The sequence below is a fragment of the Cricetulus griseus genome, chromosome 2 (genome assembly GCF_003668045.3).
Source record: "Cricetulus griseus strain 17A/GY chromosome 2, alternate assembly CriGri-PICRH-1.0, whole genome shotgun sequence".
In the NCBI taxonomy this organism is placed as follows: Eukaryota; Metazoa; Chordata; class Mammalia; order Rodentia; family Cricetidae; genus Cricetulus; species Cricetulus griseus.
The window spans coordinates 119,019,720-119,038,908 of record NC_048595.1 but is presented as its reverse complement, the minus strand read 5'-3'; the positions used below and the strand labels follow the sequence as shown (position 1 = coordinate 119,038,908).

The 19,189-nt window shown below is 37.9% G+C and overlaps 1 protein-coding gene across 4 annotated transcripts in view; it reads left to right on the top strand.

The window, feature by feature from the left end:
• The window catches only part of Fbxl4 (F-box and leucine rich repeat protein 4), a 79,283-nt gene that overhangs the window by 24,623 nt on the left and 35,471 nt on the right, over positions 1–19,189 (top strand). For all 4 annotated transcript variants that reach the window (XM_027403448.2, XM_027403450.2, XM_027403449.2 and 1 more), the window contains exons 5-6: positions 4,669–4,913; positions 15,918–16,131. In XM_027403448.2, the coding sequence (XP_027259249.1) occupies positions 4,669–4,913; positions 15,918–16,131 (459 nt within the window). The remainder of the gene's footprint in view (positions 1–4,668; positions 4,914–15,917; positions 16,132–19,189) is intronic.

Below are 19,189 nucleotides of genomic sequence, written 5' to 3'. Positions count from 1 at the left end.
CACAAAGAGATATAAATGGGAGAGAGGGTGTGTGTAAATTTATTGTAGGTATAATCTGCCTCAGTGAAAGGAAGCAGTGGGGGCTTCAGTAGAGTAGGAAGGTCTCTGTGGAATGGATTGTGAAATTTTAACTTCTTTATATGGTGAAAGGTAAGAGCCTGTATAGAGTTTCACATACATAATACAACATAGTCTATAGAAGAAGCCAGGACACAAAACCTGTATTCTTGAAGGAGGCACTGAATACGTGTGATGAAAAGAGTTTCATGTAAAGAATCAGTGTCATAAAATAGCCTGAACAGTCTGTGGACTAGATTGAGGTTCAAGAACAGGTAGATCAGCTGTGTTTGGGATCCTTTCGAACACATCACATCCTCTATTGCTCCTCTAAAGGTGCTTCATGCTAAGATGTCCCTAGGAACACAGCTTGGTAGACATTAGATACTGTACTAGTAATGATTAAGAACTGCATCTAGCTGGGCGGTGATGGTGTACGCCTTTAATCCGAGCACTTGGGAGGCAGAGGCAGGTGGATCTCTGTGAGTTCGAGGCCAGCCTGGTCTCCAGAGCGAGTGCCAGGATAGGCTCCAAAGCTACACAGAGAAACCCTGTCTTGAAAAACCAAGAGCTGCATCTATTTGGTCCAAAATCTGTCATCTTTTATTTAATCACACTCCAGAAGAGCTTCTTCCCATATTAGTGTCATAGCTTTGGTAACTTTTCAGCCTTTTTATGTTTTGATATTTTCTCACAAGGTTATATGAAGTATCAGAATGTCATTAGTACTATATATCTTCACAGGGTATATACTTTTTAGTATGGAGGTTTTGTTTTGGATTATGCAAGAAGATGCTAGGGGATATTTAAGTAATGACTCCCCTGGAAGAAATGAACTATTCGTCTTTTGGTTCAAAGTGTCTTTCTGCACTAACTGTTTAAAAGGTCTATGGAACGAGCATGGTAATGCACACAGTAATCCCAGCACTCAGGAGACAGAGGCAGTGAATCTCTGAGAGTTCAAAGCCAGCCAGTGCTGCATGGTGAGACCCTGTCTCAGAAAAGGAAAGAAAGAAAAAGAAAAACCCATGTAAATAAATTTGAATATTTTTGTTAAAAAATACACTATTAATTTTGTAGATTTTAAGGTACTTAAGTTGCCAAGGTCAGATAATTTGTATTTTTGTTTAAACATTTAACAGTCTATCCCTATTAAACTTACATTTAATAAGGAAAAATTGATTTTTATGAACCAGTATATTACTATGTAAGACTAAACAGTAGATAATTTCAGACCATTTTTCTTAATATTTATGCCAACATAAATAAAATAATGCCAAATAGAATTATTTTAAAGTAGTACAAAGATCTTCAAGGATGTATCATTGATACTTAAGCATATTTTTATATTAGAGAGTCAAGATGACAATACCATAGTACTAAGTCAAAAGGGAAAAAAACCCAAAAAATCAGGGTCTACTCTAGTAGGTAATAAAACTAGCTGGCAAGGTGAAAGCTGGGAAGTATCTGTATTTTTACCTATTTTAAAGTAAGTACTTTGTTATTTGCTAATCTAGCTAATGTATAGTTATGAAACACTAGAAATACCAGGTCCTAGATAGTAGCTACTTGAGACACTTGAAAAACATAGCTGAATTGAGTACAAAGTGAGTTTCAGGCTAGCCAGTCCTGCAGAGACTATGTCTTTAAAAAATAATGTTTTTAAAGTTTTGAAACTACATATGTGTCTCACCTTCATGGTTCATAATCAAGTGAACTGAATTCATTTGACTCTCAAAACAGCATTACTTAATACCATTCTCAAAGTTCTAGTTAATACTGTAGACATGTGACATATAAAAGGTGTAATCTTTGAAAAGGAGGCTATAAAATTATTTGCAGACAAAATGATTATATATTAGAATATTCAGGAGAACTAGGAAATAAAAGTAAGTTGACAGTTACAGATATATATCCATAGCTTTAGAAATTCCTGGGCCATAAAAGGTTATTAAATGTTAAGTCATACCATGCCCTTGAGTAGAAAGACGCAATAAGACAAAAGTGTCATGCGTGTGTATCCACATGAAGATGGATCCCACACAGTGTCAGCTTTTCTTAAAGGTATAATGTTTTTAATGAAGTCCCAATTGAAATATAAAGAGTTTTTTTTTGAAAAGCTCACCTAAGAAAAGTGAAAATAATGAAGAAAATTCTGGAAAATTCATTCTAACATATCCACTTAAACTGTAGAGGAAAACTTGGTTCATGTTAAAGTTTAATGAAATGAGAGAAGTGATGAATGAATAGAAAAATAGTTGAGTCCTTGAGTAGACCAAGAGGAAAGAAGAAAACATTTGGGATTAAATTTCTGTAATTAACAACAGTAGTAAAAATAAAAAGGAATATGAAGAGGATGTGAGGAAGAAGACTGGAGGAATAAAGACAGTTGAGTATGTTCCCTGCTTTTGTGCCTTTCAGAAGGGTAGAGTTTTAATACCAGTAATATCAAGTATGTAGGTAAATGGATACTTGTGTACACTATGAATATATATGTTGATGTTAACATTCAGAAGAACATCTTAAATTTGTGTAACTTACTGTAAAGATACATTGCCAGTTTGCCAAGATGAACATGCATACATAATGCATACACACAATGATATTGCAGTATTATTTGCAATAAGAAAACAGCAGGAAATACATCAATAAACAACTATTTTATTGTGTCATGTGTGTGAAATGGAATAAGGTGAGTTTGTACAGATAGAGAAAGATCTACAGGGTATGTTACTGAATCCGAAAGCAAGATGATAAATAGAGAATATAGTCTCATTCTTCTAGTGTATACCCAAGAATGTTCATTTATCTGGAAGAGATCAGAAAAAACTGTTAGTAGTGGTTTTCTCTGGTGTATGTATGTGTGTGTGGTGGTGATGGGCGGGGTTAACTCATTTTCCACATTTCTTCTTTGTTTGGCTTTTCTAATTTTTTACCTTCATTTTGTTTGTATGTGTCATCAGGGTTATCTGGATGGTGGAAACTTGTTAAAGTGTTTGGTTATGATACGGATTCTTCGGTGGTACTTTTCACTTGAGGGGATTGGGCACTTACAGCCAGTGAGCAGGTTGAGGATTGAATGATGGGAAATTGCTAAGAATCACTTTCAGGAGAAGGGACCATTTAAGCTGACCTGAAATAATGGGATTTGTACTTAGAGACAGGTGATCTAACTATACCTACATCATCATGGAGAGTGATGAGCATTCTTGCTAACTTAATGATTCCATATTTTGTTTGTTTTGGTAAAACTGAATTTTATAAATCAGCATAAGGTAGGCCTAGCAAAGTCTAGAAATCAGACTAAGTATTGGTAAAAGAGAGAATCATTTCTGCTTTTACACAAATAATTTTTATTTCTGTTTTTCTAATAAGTATGCAGACATACAAACATCTTCAATACATTTTTACAGCCTAGTTTAAATGCTAAAAATAAACAGCAAGCCTTATTAGATACAATATGTTATCAGCAACTGCTGTTGTTTTATAAGTAATCTTGAAACTTATTTTAAAGATTATATTGTTGTTCATCTGAATGTTGGAATATTTGGCTAAGAATAGTGAGATTCTGATCTAATATTAGTACTGAGTTTACATGATGAGTTGAAGATCATTTATATTAAAGAATATAATTACTTACAGAGAAAATTCAGGTAGATACTTTGTGTTAAATTTTAAAAACCTCTCACTGAAGATTTTTTTCATCATTAAACACATATGCAATTTCTCATTATGATTCTTGGTTCAGTTCAGGCCACTAAGACATTGTTCTTTGAAAACTAGGTTAGAAAGCCTCAACTGGAAAGTGAATCTTGGACTAGTTCAAAGAGATAATTGTAATTAAAGTTATCTTTTGTTTTCACTTTGTTAATAATGTGTGTGGCAGCATCATTGCTACCAGCTGTCTTCAGTGGGATCCCTCGTTTTCTCCCTTTCGTGGAATTCTGTGTTAGCTCCTGGGAATCCCCTTCCAGTTTCCTGGGAGACTCCCATGTTCCTCTTTGTCTTTCACAAGCTTACTGTGCCACTGTAGTTTGAATCCTTTCCATGGTCCTCATTGCTTTCAGGAATAATCCAAGTGAGGCTCTATGTGACCCCATTCCCACCACTAGACTCTCTTCACCTACTTTGCTCCTCACCTATACATGGCACTTGTCTGGCAGGAGTATACTTGTTCTCTGGAGTCAGCTTCTGGTAGCTCTTCAATGACACTGTGTGCTTCTCTTTGTCAGTGTTATGAAAACACTCTACTCACCGATTCCACCAGAACTGAAGGGAAGTGCCTTGCTTTTGTTGTCACCAGTATCTGGTTTGCAGAAAATGTTGTTTATGAAAATTTTTATTATTCAAAAACTACCAGTGTATATATCTATGTACAGAATGAAAATGAGTTGTCAACATTAGTTGAGAATTTGAGCAGCTTTTAAATTCAGTAAAGTCTAATGTATGTGTAGTTTGTTTCTATTTGGGTACTTTAGTGAATGTTGATTTAACTATTTTGTGAAGATACTGTTTGAACTTGACACTGCTCTTTGTTAGACCACATTCTGTGTTTATAAAAAGTGATACTGTCCTTCACTCTTGATGATCTTGGCTTTCTGTTTTATATAGCTCATTCAACTGATTCTGAATCATCTTTCACTACCAGACCTGTGTAGATTAGCACAGACTTGCAGACTTCTACACCAACATTGCTGCGATCCTCTACAGTATATCCACCTCAACCTGCAGCCATACTGGGCAAAGCTAGACGATACTTCACTGGAGTTTCTACAGGCTCGCTGTGCTCTTGTCCAGTGGCTTAACCTGTCTTGGACTGGCAACAGAGGTTCCATCTCCGTGCCAGGATTTAGCAGGTAGTTACAAAACCTTGTTAAAGCTTTTTATCAAGAGACTGGACTTGTGTATAAGTGCTTTCACAGTACAATTTTTAACCATATTTGTATATTTTATAAGAACAAAAAGAAATAGAGTTCATATTTAGAATATTGATGCTCAGAAAAAAACGGATGAATGCTAACTATCCTCTTCAGCTAAACTTCATAATGATGTAAGGGCCAACTGTATCCTTTAGTTCTTATTTAAATCTCAAGTGACTTTCAACTGAACTGCTTTTTTTTTCTCATATTTTCAGCACAGATGATTAACACATTTAAAAAACTATTTCCAAATCAAAATCTACCTCTCTAATGTGATTTGTCAGAAATGGAAAACAATTTATTACAGAACATTTTTAATTAAATCTTAATTACATGTGCAATACATCACCCAAATTTAGAAGCTCATTTAAGCTAATTATGTTGAAAATGAAATTGCATGCTAAATAGAGGACGGCGCTTGCAGACCTGCCCAGGTGTTTCTGCTCCTTTCTATTTAAGCATTTAGTTTCCTTACTATTAAATGTCACCTGTTAAACATTTGAAAGCTTGCAGAAGTGCATATTCATTTAGTAATGCCACAGTAATTTTCCTAGGATACAAACAGGTGCTTTTCTCTTAACCTTGATGGTTGTTCTTGTTATGTGCCTCATGATCCCATCATTTTCATAAAGTTAAAGATGGAGTAGAAACTTTGGAGACACTATCTGTTGTTTTAAATTACTAAATGTTCTTTTGTCCTGTTGTTGGGGCTGAACCTAAGGCCTCACACATGCCAAGCAACTGCTCTTGCATGGATCTGTATATCCTCAGCTCATCTTGTTGCTGTTATTTGCTGTTATTTTACTTTCTATTTTGAGACAGTCTTGTTAAATTATCCAGGTGGCTTTGAACTTTCTTTGTAGTTCAAGAAGATATATGACTTGGAATCTTCCTGGTTCAGCCCCCTAAGCAGCTGGGTTCTAGGGGCTGTGCTGCTAGGGCCAGCCAGAGAGCCTCACTGTGGATCTGGAAGGTCAGGAAAAGTTAGAATAATAGGTTTTGTGGTGAGTTAGGAGCATGAAGTTAAATTTCCCTAACTGTCTTGGGTAAGAGGAATACTGCTGTCTATGGCATAGTCTATGGGGAAGAGAAAAGTGGGGAGGAGAAACCAGATAGACTTTGCTTCTGAGGCCACTTTTGAGCCTTTCCACTGCCCTTACAAAGTGCTTTGCAGGCCAAGTCTCTGTATTGGGGTCCTTGAATTCCAGCAGGGTCTTAGTTCAATGCTAGTTCTCTCTGCATCAAACATTCCATCTGCAAACTTTCCTCACTGCCAATGCGACTGATAAGAACTGAAACTAACGATGGCTGTTTGAGCATATACTGTTGATCATAAACTTAAGACACGCAATATAAGATGGAACAAGTGCTGCCAGTAAAGATTGGTTTACATTATAAAGGCCCAGCTCTTGCCTCAGGAATTTCCACTGGAGAAATTAATTTTCTGTTTTTAAATTAGGAATTTAGGGGCAGGCAAGATAGCTTAGTGGGTAAGGGTTCTTGCTGCCTAAACTGAAAACTTGAGTTGAATCCCTGGGACCCACAAGATAAGGCGAAATGGAATCCTCAAATTGCCCTCTGACTTTCACAGACTCCAAGGAATGCATGCATCCACACAGATTGACACTCATGATAAAATAAAATAAAAACAATTTTAAGTATAGCCTTAATGTTTTCATCCTATGGGTCAAGGCATGGTAGCAGGTATTGTTGACCATGTAGAAGGATATTTGCAACATCTAATATATCCCTTTCTACAAATGAAGGTAAAGATGTGAAGATAAACATGTAAGCATAGTCTTTGCATACTTTCATAAAAAATGACAGGGTGCTGAGTAGTGATGGTGCATGCATTTAATAACAGAACTTGGGAGGAAGTAGCAGGCAGATCTCTGAGTTCAAGGCCAACCTCGTTCCAGGATAGCCAAGGCCACACAGAGAATACTTGAAGAACCAAACCATAACAAAACAAAAAGATGGGGTGGCAGCTGTTAACTGTAGACATTGAGGAAAACAGGTGGTGAGAAACTGAGGTATGAGTTTGGCAGTTATATGCGTTATTGTGACAACAGTGAATGCACTGTAAAAATTGTATTAAATAGTTTTTAGAAACTATAGTTGGAATAACCAAGAGAAGAAGTGCTCCCATTTAGACTGGTAGTGGATAGGTTCTTGTTTACAGTTAGAGCTCCAGTTTGTTTTCTCACCGGCACTTCTGCTTCTGGTTTTCAGTTTACCTAGAGTTGTTGTGGTGGGGCTGTCTGCATGATCACAGAATATGTATATCCATTTAAGTTACCCATATCTTATGTCACCCAGTCAATCCATACATTTTGCTAGCATTCCTTTCACATTTAGAAATGTGTTTAAATACAAAGAGAGAAAGGTAGGGGTAGGGGCATGCCACAACTTTGTCTGCTGATTGCTTTTACCTCTTCGACTTGACTAAGCTGACAGTCATTATGACTTGGAGGCAGCCTTCTCAGAATAAACAATAAATATGCATGGCTTGATTATTAATGAATCATCTATGAATAAATGGTGCTCTATTTATATGCATTACTGTGAAGATTTATTTATATAATACTTCAAAGAAAAAAAGCACATTTTTACAGTAGAGGCCACTGGTGCTGTTGTGGATGAGTATTTGGGAAGACTCATACTGTTGTTTGTGGTCTAAAAGCCTTATTTGTGACACTTAGAACTGGGCAGATGTTAAAGAACTTTTAATCATCAGAAGAACAGAGAAATTTGTTAAGTTGGGATAAAGGAAAATTTAATCAGTTATTAAAACCTACTTCCAGCCCCAGATTTACGAGTATTGCCATGCATATCATTATTTGCAAAAATCGATTCTGTTTAATTCCCCTTTGCTATACACCCCGTCTGGTGTATTCACTTGCCTCTCTGCCTGTTTGTGCTTTAAAACTTAATCATAATATTCTACTTAACAGCCTAGGGTCCACTTTAGCAGTGACTTTTTTTTCAGTAGATGCCAAGTCTCTCTGATACCCTTCCCTCTCTGTAGAATTTTATCCCTGACCTCTAGGTCTGTTCTAAGTCATTTATACTCATTTTGTCAGGAAATAGTTTTGGATGCTTTTTAGATTCAGTGATGTTATCGGTTATTGTCTTATTTGCTTCCTTGTTGCTAGGCTAAAATACCCTTTGGGAAGGGGTTACTTTGTTTTATAATTCTAGAGGGGTATGGCCCATCATGGTGAGGCGGATATGGCAGTAAATGAGGAAGGCATGGTAGCAGGAGGAGAAGGCTGGCTGTACATCTACACTGAGGAATCAGATCTGTCAAGCCACATTTCCCTGCTCCCCAACCCACGGCCAGTGGCCCACTACCTCCAGTGAAGCTCCATATCCTAAAGGTTCTATAACCTTCCAGAATAGCTAGGGACCAAATATTCACACACATGTGCCCATGAGGGCCATTTCACATGCAAGGCACAATGACTGTCTTGATAGAGTGTGAGTTTTATGAATTAGCCCTTTGTGTACTTAACTTTTGACTACTTGTGTTATAAGTGGTTTTCTCTTGGCTTCTAGTAAGTACAGTTTTGATACTTGTTTCTCTTCTATCTCTATGTGCTGGCTAGTTTTATGTCTACTTGACACAAGCTAGAATCATTGGAGAGGAGAGAGCCTCAACTAAGAAAATGTCTCCATAAAATCATTCTGAAGGCAAGCCTATATGGCATTTTCTTAATTAGTGATTGATGGAAAAGGCCCAGGCCATTATGGGTGATGCCATCCATGGGTTGGTGGTCCTGGGTCCTATAAGAAAACAGGCTGAGTGGGAGTGGCTCCCGATGGAAAGAATGGTGGGGAAGAACTTGGAGGAGTAGAGGGAGGGGAAACTATAATCAGGGAATAGTATATGAGGAAAGAATCTATTTTCAGTAAAAGGGGAAAATTAAAAAAGGAAGTTATAAAGAAATAAAAGTAAATAAAACCCTTAAGATCAAGCAATACTAGATGAGAATTCACAATGCAGAACAACAAACAAGCTAGGGGATATAAGTTACTTTTCTTCCAAGTCATATGATCCATGTTATAATTGAGATAAATAACTAGTTGGCCAATGCAAAAATATCTGTAATTTTGTTAAAATAAAACTAACAGGGTGAGCATTAAGTAATGATTCATGTATGGTTGGTTGAGTCTGTTGCTGCTGCTTTTGTGGGATTGATATATTATGTAAAGTCAGAAAAAATCAACATATTGATTAGATAACCTACTCAGAGTAAAAATAATGCATATCTGAATCTTGGACAGAAGGAAAAAGGTTAAAAAAAGCAGTATAAGAATGGCCATTATCATGTAGAAGACTGTAGATAGATCCATGTCTATTGCCATGCACAAAACTTAAGTCCAAATGGATCAAAGACTTTAACATAAACCCAGCCACACTGAACTTATTAGAAGAGAAAGTAGGAAAAACCCTTGAACGAATTAGTACAGGAGACCACATCCTGAACATAACACCAGTAGCACAGACACTGAGATCCACAATTAATAAATGGGACCTCCTGAAACTGAGAAGCTTCTGTAAGGCAAAGGGCACAGTCAGCAAGACAAAACGACAGCCTACAGATTGGGAAAAGATATTCACCAGCCCCACATCCGACAGAGGGCTGATCTCCAACATATACAAAGAACTCAAGAAGCTGGTCTCCAAAACACCAAATAATCCAATTAAAAAGTGGGGTACAGAACTAAATAGACAGTTCTCAATAGAGGAGTCTAAAATGGCCGAAAGACACTTAAGAAAGTGTTCAACATCCTTAGCCATCAGGGAAATGCAAATCAAAACAATGCTGGAGATACCATCTTATACCTGTCAGAATGGCTAAAATCAAAAACACCAATGACAGTTTATGCTGGAGAGGTTGTGGAGAAAGGGGAACACTCCTCCACTGCTGGTGGGAGTGCCAACTCACACAGCCACTTTGGAAATCTGCATGGCGATTCCTCAGAAAAATGGGAATCAGTCTACCACAAGATGCAGCAATTCCACTCTTAGGCATATACCCAAAAGAAGCACATTCCTACAACAAGGACATCTGTTTAAGTATGCCCATAGCAGCATTATTTGTAATAGCCAGAACCTGGAAACAACCTAGATGCCCCTCAACTGAAGAATGGGTAGAGAAAATGTGGTACATTTACACAATGGAGTACTACTCAGTGGGAAAAAAAGGCAATGGAATCTTGAAATTCACAGGCAAATGGATGGAACTAGAAGAAACCATTCTGAGCGAGGTAACCCAGTCACAAAAAGACAGGCATTGTATGTACTCACTCATATGTGGATTTTAGACATAGAGTAAAGGATTGCCAGCAGTCCAGGCTGCTGGAGAGGCTGGTAAACAAGGAGGACCCTAAGAGAGACATGCATGGTCCCCTGGAGAAGAGGAAAGGAACAAGATCTCCTAAGCAAATTGGGAGCATGGGGGGAGAGGAGAGGGAACTAGGAGAATGAGAAGGGGAGAAGAGGAGGGGTGAGGAAGACATGATGGGACAGGGAGGTTGAGTTGGGGGAAGAACAGAAGAGAGCAAGATAAGAGATAATATAATAGAGGGAGACATTATAAGTTCAAAGAGAAACCAGGCACTAGGGAAATGTCTGGAGAGCTACAAAGATGACACCAACTAACAACCTAAGCAACAGAGGAGAGGCTACCTTAAATGCCCTCCCCTGATATGGAGATTGATGACTAATTCATATGCTATAGTATAGCCTTCATCCAGCAGCTGGTGGAAGTAGAAGCAGACACCCACAGCTAAACTTAAACTGAACTGAAATCCAGATGCAGAGAAGGAGGACTGATGAGCAAAGGGGTTCATACAAGACTGGTGAAACCCACAGAAACAGCTGACCTGAACAAGGAAAAACTCTTGGTCCCCAGACTGATAGCTGAGAAACCAGCATGGGACTGATCCAGACCCTCTGAATGTGTGTGTCAGTGAGGAGACCTTGGAAATCTATGTGGCCTCTTGTAGTGGATCAGTACTTATCACTACCATAGGAATGGACTTTAGGAGCCCATCCCACATGGAGGGATACTCCCTGAGCCTAGACACAAGGGGGTTGGCCTAGGCCCTATCCCAAAGACTATGACAGACTTTGAAGACCCCCTATGGAAGACCTCACCCTCCCTGGGGAGCAGGAAGGGTATGGGATGGGTAGGGTGTTAGTTGGTGTGGGGGGCAGGTGAGGAGGAGAGGGAGAGGGACCTGGGATTGACCTGTAAAATAATTTTCTTTCTAATAAAAAAAAAAAACAGGAAGAAAAAAAGCAAACGTGGAAGAGAATCAGAAAAAATTAATATTCATTAAAAATTGTCTAATTCAGCAAAAAAATAAAAAAAATAATGGCCATTATCAGCTGGCAGTGTGGCACATGCCATTAATCCCAGTACTCAGGAGGCAGAGGCAGAGGCAGGTGGATCTCTGAGAATTAGTGGTCAGCCTAGTGGTCTACAGAGTGAGTTCCAGGACAGGCCGGGCTGTTACACAGAGAAACCTTGCCTCAAACAGAAAGAATGGCCATAATCTTTTGTGCTTTCCAGTTCTGTCATTCAATTCATCTTGAAATTTTCCTACCTGTTAATGATGAGTTTTTTGGTGATTAGTTTCATACTCCTCTATAAATTCTTTGGAGGAAAAGTTTCCCATAATAAGAGGAAAGAAAGAAAAGAAATGTCAGGTCATTCTAACTCAAGTATGAAAAAGAAATGTAGGTAAAAGTGTTTTGCCCAGTAGTGAAGACCATAAAGAGATAAGAAGACTAAAGCATCTAGTTCTTAGAATTCACATACTTCCATCTAACTTTTCTAATCTGCAAATCATTTTAGAAATTATTAGGTTAAAAATAGGGCTTTTTGATTTTTGAAACACAACATTCGTTTTTAGATTGCTAATTTATAAGTGAATGACTCATCATAACTACTTGTGTACCCAAAGTGAAGTAACAATGTTAATTTGTCCAATTTGGGGCAGTGGTTTGAGTCCATGAATAGAAAAGTACTTTTAGTCACTAGAAATTTAAGAATGGTTCTCGAAAGGTCTAAGCCAGATAGGGCCCCAGCACTGATGGGGAAATGGACACAAGTGTCCATTCCTAACCCGGAAGCTATCTCCAGTTGACAACTGCCACCAAAGGAAAGATTATTTTTCTTCTGTGGAGTCTCACTGGGTATGCAAATCCCACACAAGGGCAAGCTCCGTGTCTAGCAGTAAATGACCAAGACCAAATGAACTCAAGGGTATTTTTGGAGGGCTTTTTTTTCTTACAATGCTTTGTTTGGGCAATTTTTTTTGTTACCTTACAATGTATTTTGCTTATATATCTGGTTTCTGATTTTGTGTTTTTATGAGATTTCTATGTGTCTATGGCTATATGTGTTTATGTTCTTTCTTTGACTTTTTTTCCTGTTTGTTTCTGTGTTTTTGTTGTTGCTTGTTTGTTTTCTTAGGAGAGGGAAAGAAAAAGAGAGGGGGGAGGGAGGGAGGGAGGAAGGGAGAGAGGGAGAAAGAGAGAAAGAGTATGGATATGAGTGGGTCGGGGGAACTGATCAGAATATATTGTATGAAAATCTGTTTTCAATAAAAAAATAAATGTATGAAGTGAATTTTGACAATTGAAAGATTTACTCAATGGCTTTTGAAATGCCACTCATATCTCTTACTTATCTTGATGCACGGCAGAATGCTCTGATAAAGCAGCTTAGGAAGGAAGTTTCTTTTGGCTCATGGTTCGGATGTAGTGTGTGATGGCAGGGAAGGCATGGCAGTGGAAGCTTGAAGCAAGTGGTTGCCTTGTGCCTGCAGTCAGGAAGCACAGAAAAGAATGCTGGTTTGCAGTTCTCTTTCTCCTTTGTATTTAGACCAGGATCCCAGCCCTAGGGATGATGCTGTCCTCAGTTCAAGTTGGGTCTTCCCACCTCAGTCAGAGTAATCTAGATCATCCTCTATAGGCCTGCCCAAAGGCTAATGGGATCTCAATAATGGCTCACAGATTCCCAGAAGCTGATGTAGTCTAGATAATCTCTTATAGACATATCCAGAAACTTGTCTTCTAAGTGATTCTCAGGCTGTAATGTTGATAGTATTAGCCATCGTTCTATGCTAAGGACTGTATTTCAGTTGCTGAAGGACATGAAGAAGCTTATAGAACTCAGTATAAAATGTTAGTAAATAGGTAAACTGTGGTTAGAAAAACAGTAGGAAACAGATTGTGTTAGAGCTGGATCTGCTGTGTTGGAAGTCTGTCACTGTTCAGCACTGCCAGTGTGTAGTGGACCCAAAACTTGGCTATCACCATGTTAGGTACTACCTTGTGGATATAGCGGGCTGTCCTCTTTTCCTTAAGTGTTGGGGAGTGTCTTGATGGCACCCTGCTCTTGCCCCTGCTTCTCTCAGTTAAATTATATGCAAACCCAAGCAATCTTGTTAGAACATAAGTATTACAGCACTCATCTGCTCAAAGGTTCTGGCAAATATGAACCTTTTTCTCTCAAGATGAAAGGCAGAGCTTTCATAATGACACAGTAAAGTATTTCATGTCCTGGAACATTGCCCCTCAGGACCAGCCTCTTGCATCAGTTTCTGCCCCAGCCAGTATGCTTGCCCTTCCCTTTGACTGGAATGTTCCTTCTCTAGATGCCTGCTTTGGTTACCTCCTCTTGCTTCAGTCCTAACTCTACTATTTGTTGAGACATCTCTGACCAGGATTCTGTTGCCCTTTTTTTGCTTTTATTTTTCCCTTGACATTTTTCACTCTTTAATATACTTTTTATTCTACTTAATTTTCTTGTTTCTAGTCTCCTTTCAATAGAATGTAAGTCAGCTTTGTGAAAGTGGGATCTATGTTTTATCCATGATGTCTCTCAGTGTACTTTGCATGTCATAGTGGAAGTTCAATAAATATTTACTGAGTGAATGAATGTACTGCATGAACACAGCAGTTTAGTTATTATAATTAGCAGAGGAAACAGAGCTGTAGCAGATCCGGGTAAGGGAGTCACAGGAGAAGCATCTGAATGTTAAGAAGTGAGCAGTTGTGTGAAATGTCATGGATAATCACACTAATAAGATAGGCTGCTTGAATGTAGAGTTTAAAAGGAAAAGGTGAATTTAGGAAGAGCTGAATACAGATTGCAGAAGATTAGCAGGCAATAGGCATTTCACATGCAAAGTGTGGGCTACTAGGATTTTTATAGTATTTAAAGTAAATCAGGAACAACCAATTTGTTTGTTTAAAAATGAGGTATGGATGGCAAAATGGTTCAGTCCAGTAAAAGTCCTTGCTGCATAAACCTGAATGCTCATGTTCCATCCCCAGAACCAGCAAAAAAGGCAGAAAGAGAGCTTTGACTTCACAAAGTATTCTGACAATGAACATGTAGACACAAATTTTTCAAAGATTAAAACTTTGCTAGTCAAGACTTAACTTATATTTTTAATGTTTGTGGGGTGCTTTGTTCTTTGCAAACTGCTTTCATATACCCTTTAATGTTCAAACCCATGAGGCAATATGGTGAGTACAACTGTAGTCTGCCTTTGATAACAGAGAAAATGATGAAATGTGGTGTGGTGGTTTGAATAAAAATGCTCCCCATAGGCTCATATATTTGAATGCTTGATCATCAGGGAGTGACACTACTTGACAGAAATTATGAGATGTGGCCATGTTGGAGGAAGTGTGTTGCTGGAAGATGGGGCTTTGGGGATTCAGAAGCCCAAGCCAGGCTTAGTGGCTTGCTCTCTTCCTACCACCTGCCAATCTGGAGGCAGAACTCAAAGTTGTCTTTTCAACACCATGTCTGTGTGTGTGCTACCACGTTTCCCACCATGACAATAATGGATTAAACTTCTGAAACTGTAAACCAGCCACAACTTACTGTTTTTCTTTATGAGTTGTCAAGGTCATGGTGTCTCTTCACAGCAGTGAACCTGAATAAGACGGTGGTGAATCCTACCCCCATATTTGATAGAAAAAGGAGTACAACGGGACAAAAGAAAAACAATCTATATTTGATATCCACCCCATGTCATGTTTTAGAAATTTGGGTTATCTGATTTAGTTGGATTTTATTTTGAATGTATATTGGTAGGTTCTTAAATTGCCTAGAAGAAAATTGTGATGGAAGTTAAGAGTGCTAGGGTTGTTTATGTGACACTGAAGGATAGGCACTGGCTGGGGATAGATAGTTGGTACACTGACTCTTAGATTGTTTTCTATGACAGCTATGAACAAACAATTCAACACTAGTTTTTATGCAATCAAGATAAATAATGTGATTTCTATTCTGACAAGACATTTTCTATTCTTTTATCTTTTCTTGTTTCTATATATTTGTAGGAAGTGACAATAATATAAAAAGTGATATTTTATATTAATTCTGAAATCTAGCAGTCCATTTACAAATGGCAACAGCTAGGGAGAGTATAGTACAGTTAAACCAACCTAGATATTTTCCAAATTAAGAGGAAGCCAATCTGACTGATTTCAAGGCCATTTAATTAAACCTGTCATTTTGTATGCTTTATTCAAAATATGCTAACCTATTCTGAATGGGCATTGTCAAGACAGTGGTATATTCGAAGAGACTGGGGTTTTCTATTTTTGATTTTACAACTCAGGTGTGACTTACAAGTATCTTCTCTGGCATCTTAATTTCCACTTAATAGTGGCTGACTTTGTAACATGTGAATCCAGGAGAGTCCATTATCTTCTCAGCTTGATTCATGTTAGTTAGCTATGAACGTCAGCATCAGTAAGAACTTCAGTGAATCAATTTACGTATTTTATTTAGTAAAATCTGTTCTCCTAAGCATGTCTGTGAAGCAGTGATGTAATTTCAAATTTCTTGCAAAACTATTTCATAAATTTTATAAAATTTTCATGGAATCTTGTTTTCGCAGGTTTCTAAATGTGTGTGGGTCTGAATTGGTACGCCTTGAGTTATCGTGCAGCCACTTTCTTAATGAAACTTGCTTGGAGGTTATTTCCGAAATGTGCCCAAATCTACAAGACTTAAATCTCTCATCCTGTGATAAACTGCCACCTCAGGCTTTCGGTCACATTGCCAAGTTATGTAGCCTTAGGCGGCTCATTCTCTATCGGACAAAAGTAGAGGTAAGAATAACTCATTTGTGTTTTTCCTGATGAAACATCCAGGTGAATATTTAATTGCCTCCAGTTTTTCATGTGATTTCTCATTTTAAAACAAAGGTTATGCTATCATCTGGATACTCTTAGGGTCATTACAGCTTGGTTAGTTGCTTCAGAGTTATAGCATGTTGTGGTTTTAAATGACAAACTTTTAATGTTGCCATTTGGGGGGAAGGGAGGATGGTGAGCCAAGGGGATAATTTAGAGGTAGGGGCCAGCAGGTGCCATGCAGGAGGACATTTGCATAGAGGGGGAGGAAACAAAATGCACAGTATTAGAAGTAGCCATAGTAAAATTAATGTCACCATAGTTCCCAGTTCTCATGTTAGTAAAACAGAATCATGTCATATATATGCTTGCCCTCTTTACATACACCTGTAGGACATCTTTCCAGGTCAGTATGTGCTGGTTTCTGAGTTTGCATGAGTTGTGTACTGTATGTTATACTACTATTTACTAACCATTCTCTAAATGAAGATTTTATTTTTCTAGGCATGTCCATTTGATAAAATGTCTAACTAGTAACAGTTACTCCTCTGTTTGGTTTCCATTTGCTTGCTGTCGTCACTATGGGACAGTGATACTTCTGGATTAAAAGAGAGATGCAAAGATACCATAGCAAACAGTGAATTTCTGTTTATTTTTCCTTCTCCTCCAGACACATAGGTCTGCTTTTGGTTCTTTCAACATTCTTACTTAGTGCCAACTCAGTTCTTCCTTCATCTCTTTATCTGTACTGTATTCCCAGCTTATTACATTTCTTAATAATGAGCAGGGTTCTAACTCATTTAAATTTTTTACGGATGGCTTCTTGAACATTGGTTAGAAGGAAGCCTCTTTTCTGGCTTGTGTCTCTTGTATTACTCAGTTTTATTTCCTTTTTAACATCTCTGCGGTGCTCTAGTACCATCATTATTTTCCTTCTTGTATTCTGTCTCTTCACATTAAGATATGTAATTTTATATATGGTGTATTCATTGTGCTGTTTCCAGATTCTAGAACAGAATTTGGTCAAGATTGGCCATCAGCAAGTATTTACTAAGTGAATGAATGAAAGAACCCAGTTACATTTCTTTTTTACCCCCTGTTTTTATTAGAAAGAAAATTATTTTACATGTCAATCCCAGATCCCTCTCCCTCCCCTCTTCTCCTCCCCCCACAACTAATGCCCTACCCATCCCATACCCTTTCTGCTCCCCAGGGAGGGTTAGGTCTTCCATAGGGGGGTCTTCAAAGTCTGTCATATTCTTGTGCCTAGGCTCAGGGAGTATCCCTCAATGTGGGATGGGCTCCTAAAGTCCATTCCTATGGTAGCGATAAGTACTAATCACTACTACAAGAGGCCCCATAGATTTCCAAGGTCTGCTCACTGATACCCGCATTCAGGGGGTCTGGATCAGTCCCATGCTGGTTTCCCACCCAGTTCAATTTATTGAAATGGTATTTCCCACTATAATGGACCTTTATGTGTCTTGACTGTTACTTGGTCCAAGGTATTCAGCATCTTGATATTTCAGTTTCTCTAAGATAAAAATGCAGATCTCATTGGGTCATTATGAGTACTAAATGTAGTCATTCCTAGAGAATGTATTAAATTTAGAGGTCATGTAACATTATCAAGGAGTTTTATAGTGTAATGTTTTACTGTGAAGGGAAAGACTTTCCTCACTATTGGATTCAAAGACTTTTTGGTGTGTCTATAGACTTGTCCTACCTGATGTTTCATCAGGGGTTTCATTTAGAAGTCAGTCATTCCATTCCATTTTACTCTCCAATAAAGCTTTCCATCTGCTCCTTTAGGTCTTGTTTTATGTCTGAAGGCACATTGTAGTTTTCATTTAGATCCACTTATGTGTTGCGTGTTACACTTTCAGGTGCTATTTTTCCTTTTCATTTAATTTTCACTGGTTATTATTAATATATAAGGAAGCTTGGGTCTTTAAATGTATTTTTTCTCATACCTGTCCCCCTTACTGATACTTTTAATTGTTCTAGTAATTTTTCATTTGCAACTTTTGGATTTTCTTATAGTTACATAATCTAGAAACTAATACTAGTATTTGAAGTATTACTTACTAGGTAGACTTTTGTAAATGATGTAGAAATGTAGGGTTTTAATGGACGACTTATCAGTGTTTTTCCTAATGTGCTGGGATTCTCTAATTCTTTTTTATTTACATACCATGTGCTTCGAACTCATAGTGAATTAAACAAACAACATCTCATACAGCTTACTATTTTTATACTTTTTGGTATTGCTTTTAATAAGATGTTTTGATTATCCTTATTTAATTAAGAATATTATATAAAATATAATAAAATTTTGGGCCTCAGCACCGTTCTTACATTGCTGGGTAATCCCTTTGTGGCCCTGGTCTCCCAATTGTCACCCACGTTCAGGGGCCCTGGTTCAGTCCTATGCTGGTTCCCCAGCTGTCAGTCCTTGAATTTCCACTTGCTCAGGTCATCTATTTCTGTGGGTTTTCCCAGCATGGTCTTGACCCTTTTGCTCATCACTTATAGGTTTAAAGAGAAATCTGACACTGCCTCCATGTTTTAAAGTTAGTGCATAGCTGGGTTGGTTACCTAATATTTTGGAACCATATTATGTGGGTGTAAAATTGTCAACTGTCTATAAATTTGTTTTCAACTGTCTTATCTTAAGTAGGATTATCCATTCTGAAATGTCATTGTTTTATTGTTATATGTACTAAATATAATATTTACGTGAAACTTGTTGATATATATGCTTTATGCTATTGTACTTGATAATTATATTTTATGTGACTGTGTAACAGGAAAAATAAATGACCCAGAGACTGATATTAGGGTTCAAGTTTCAAGCTGAGTATCAGAAAAGCAAAGCAGCCAGCCATTAGCTCTCACCTCTAGCTCAGGCTGAAAGGGCTGATCCATGAAGGAGCTCTTCACCAAATCTTAAACTGCTGCCTCTCCTCAGCATGGCTAGAAAACGGATCCTTCCCTGAGACCTTGCTTCTGTCTTAAATACTTCCCTAATGCT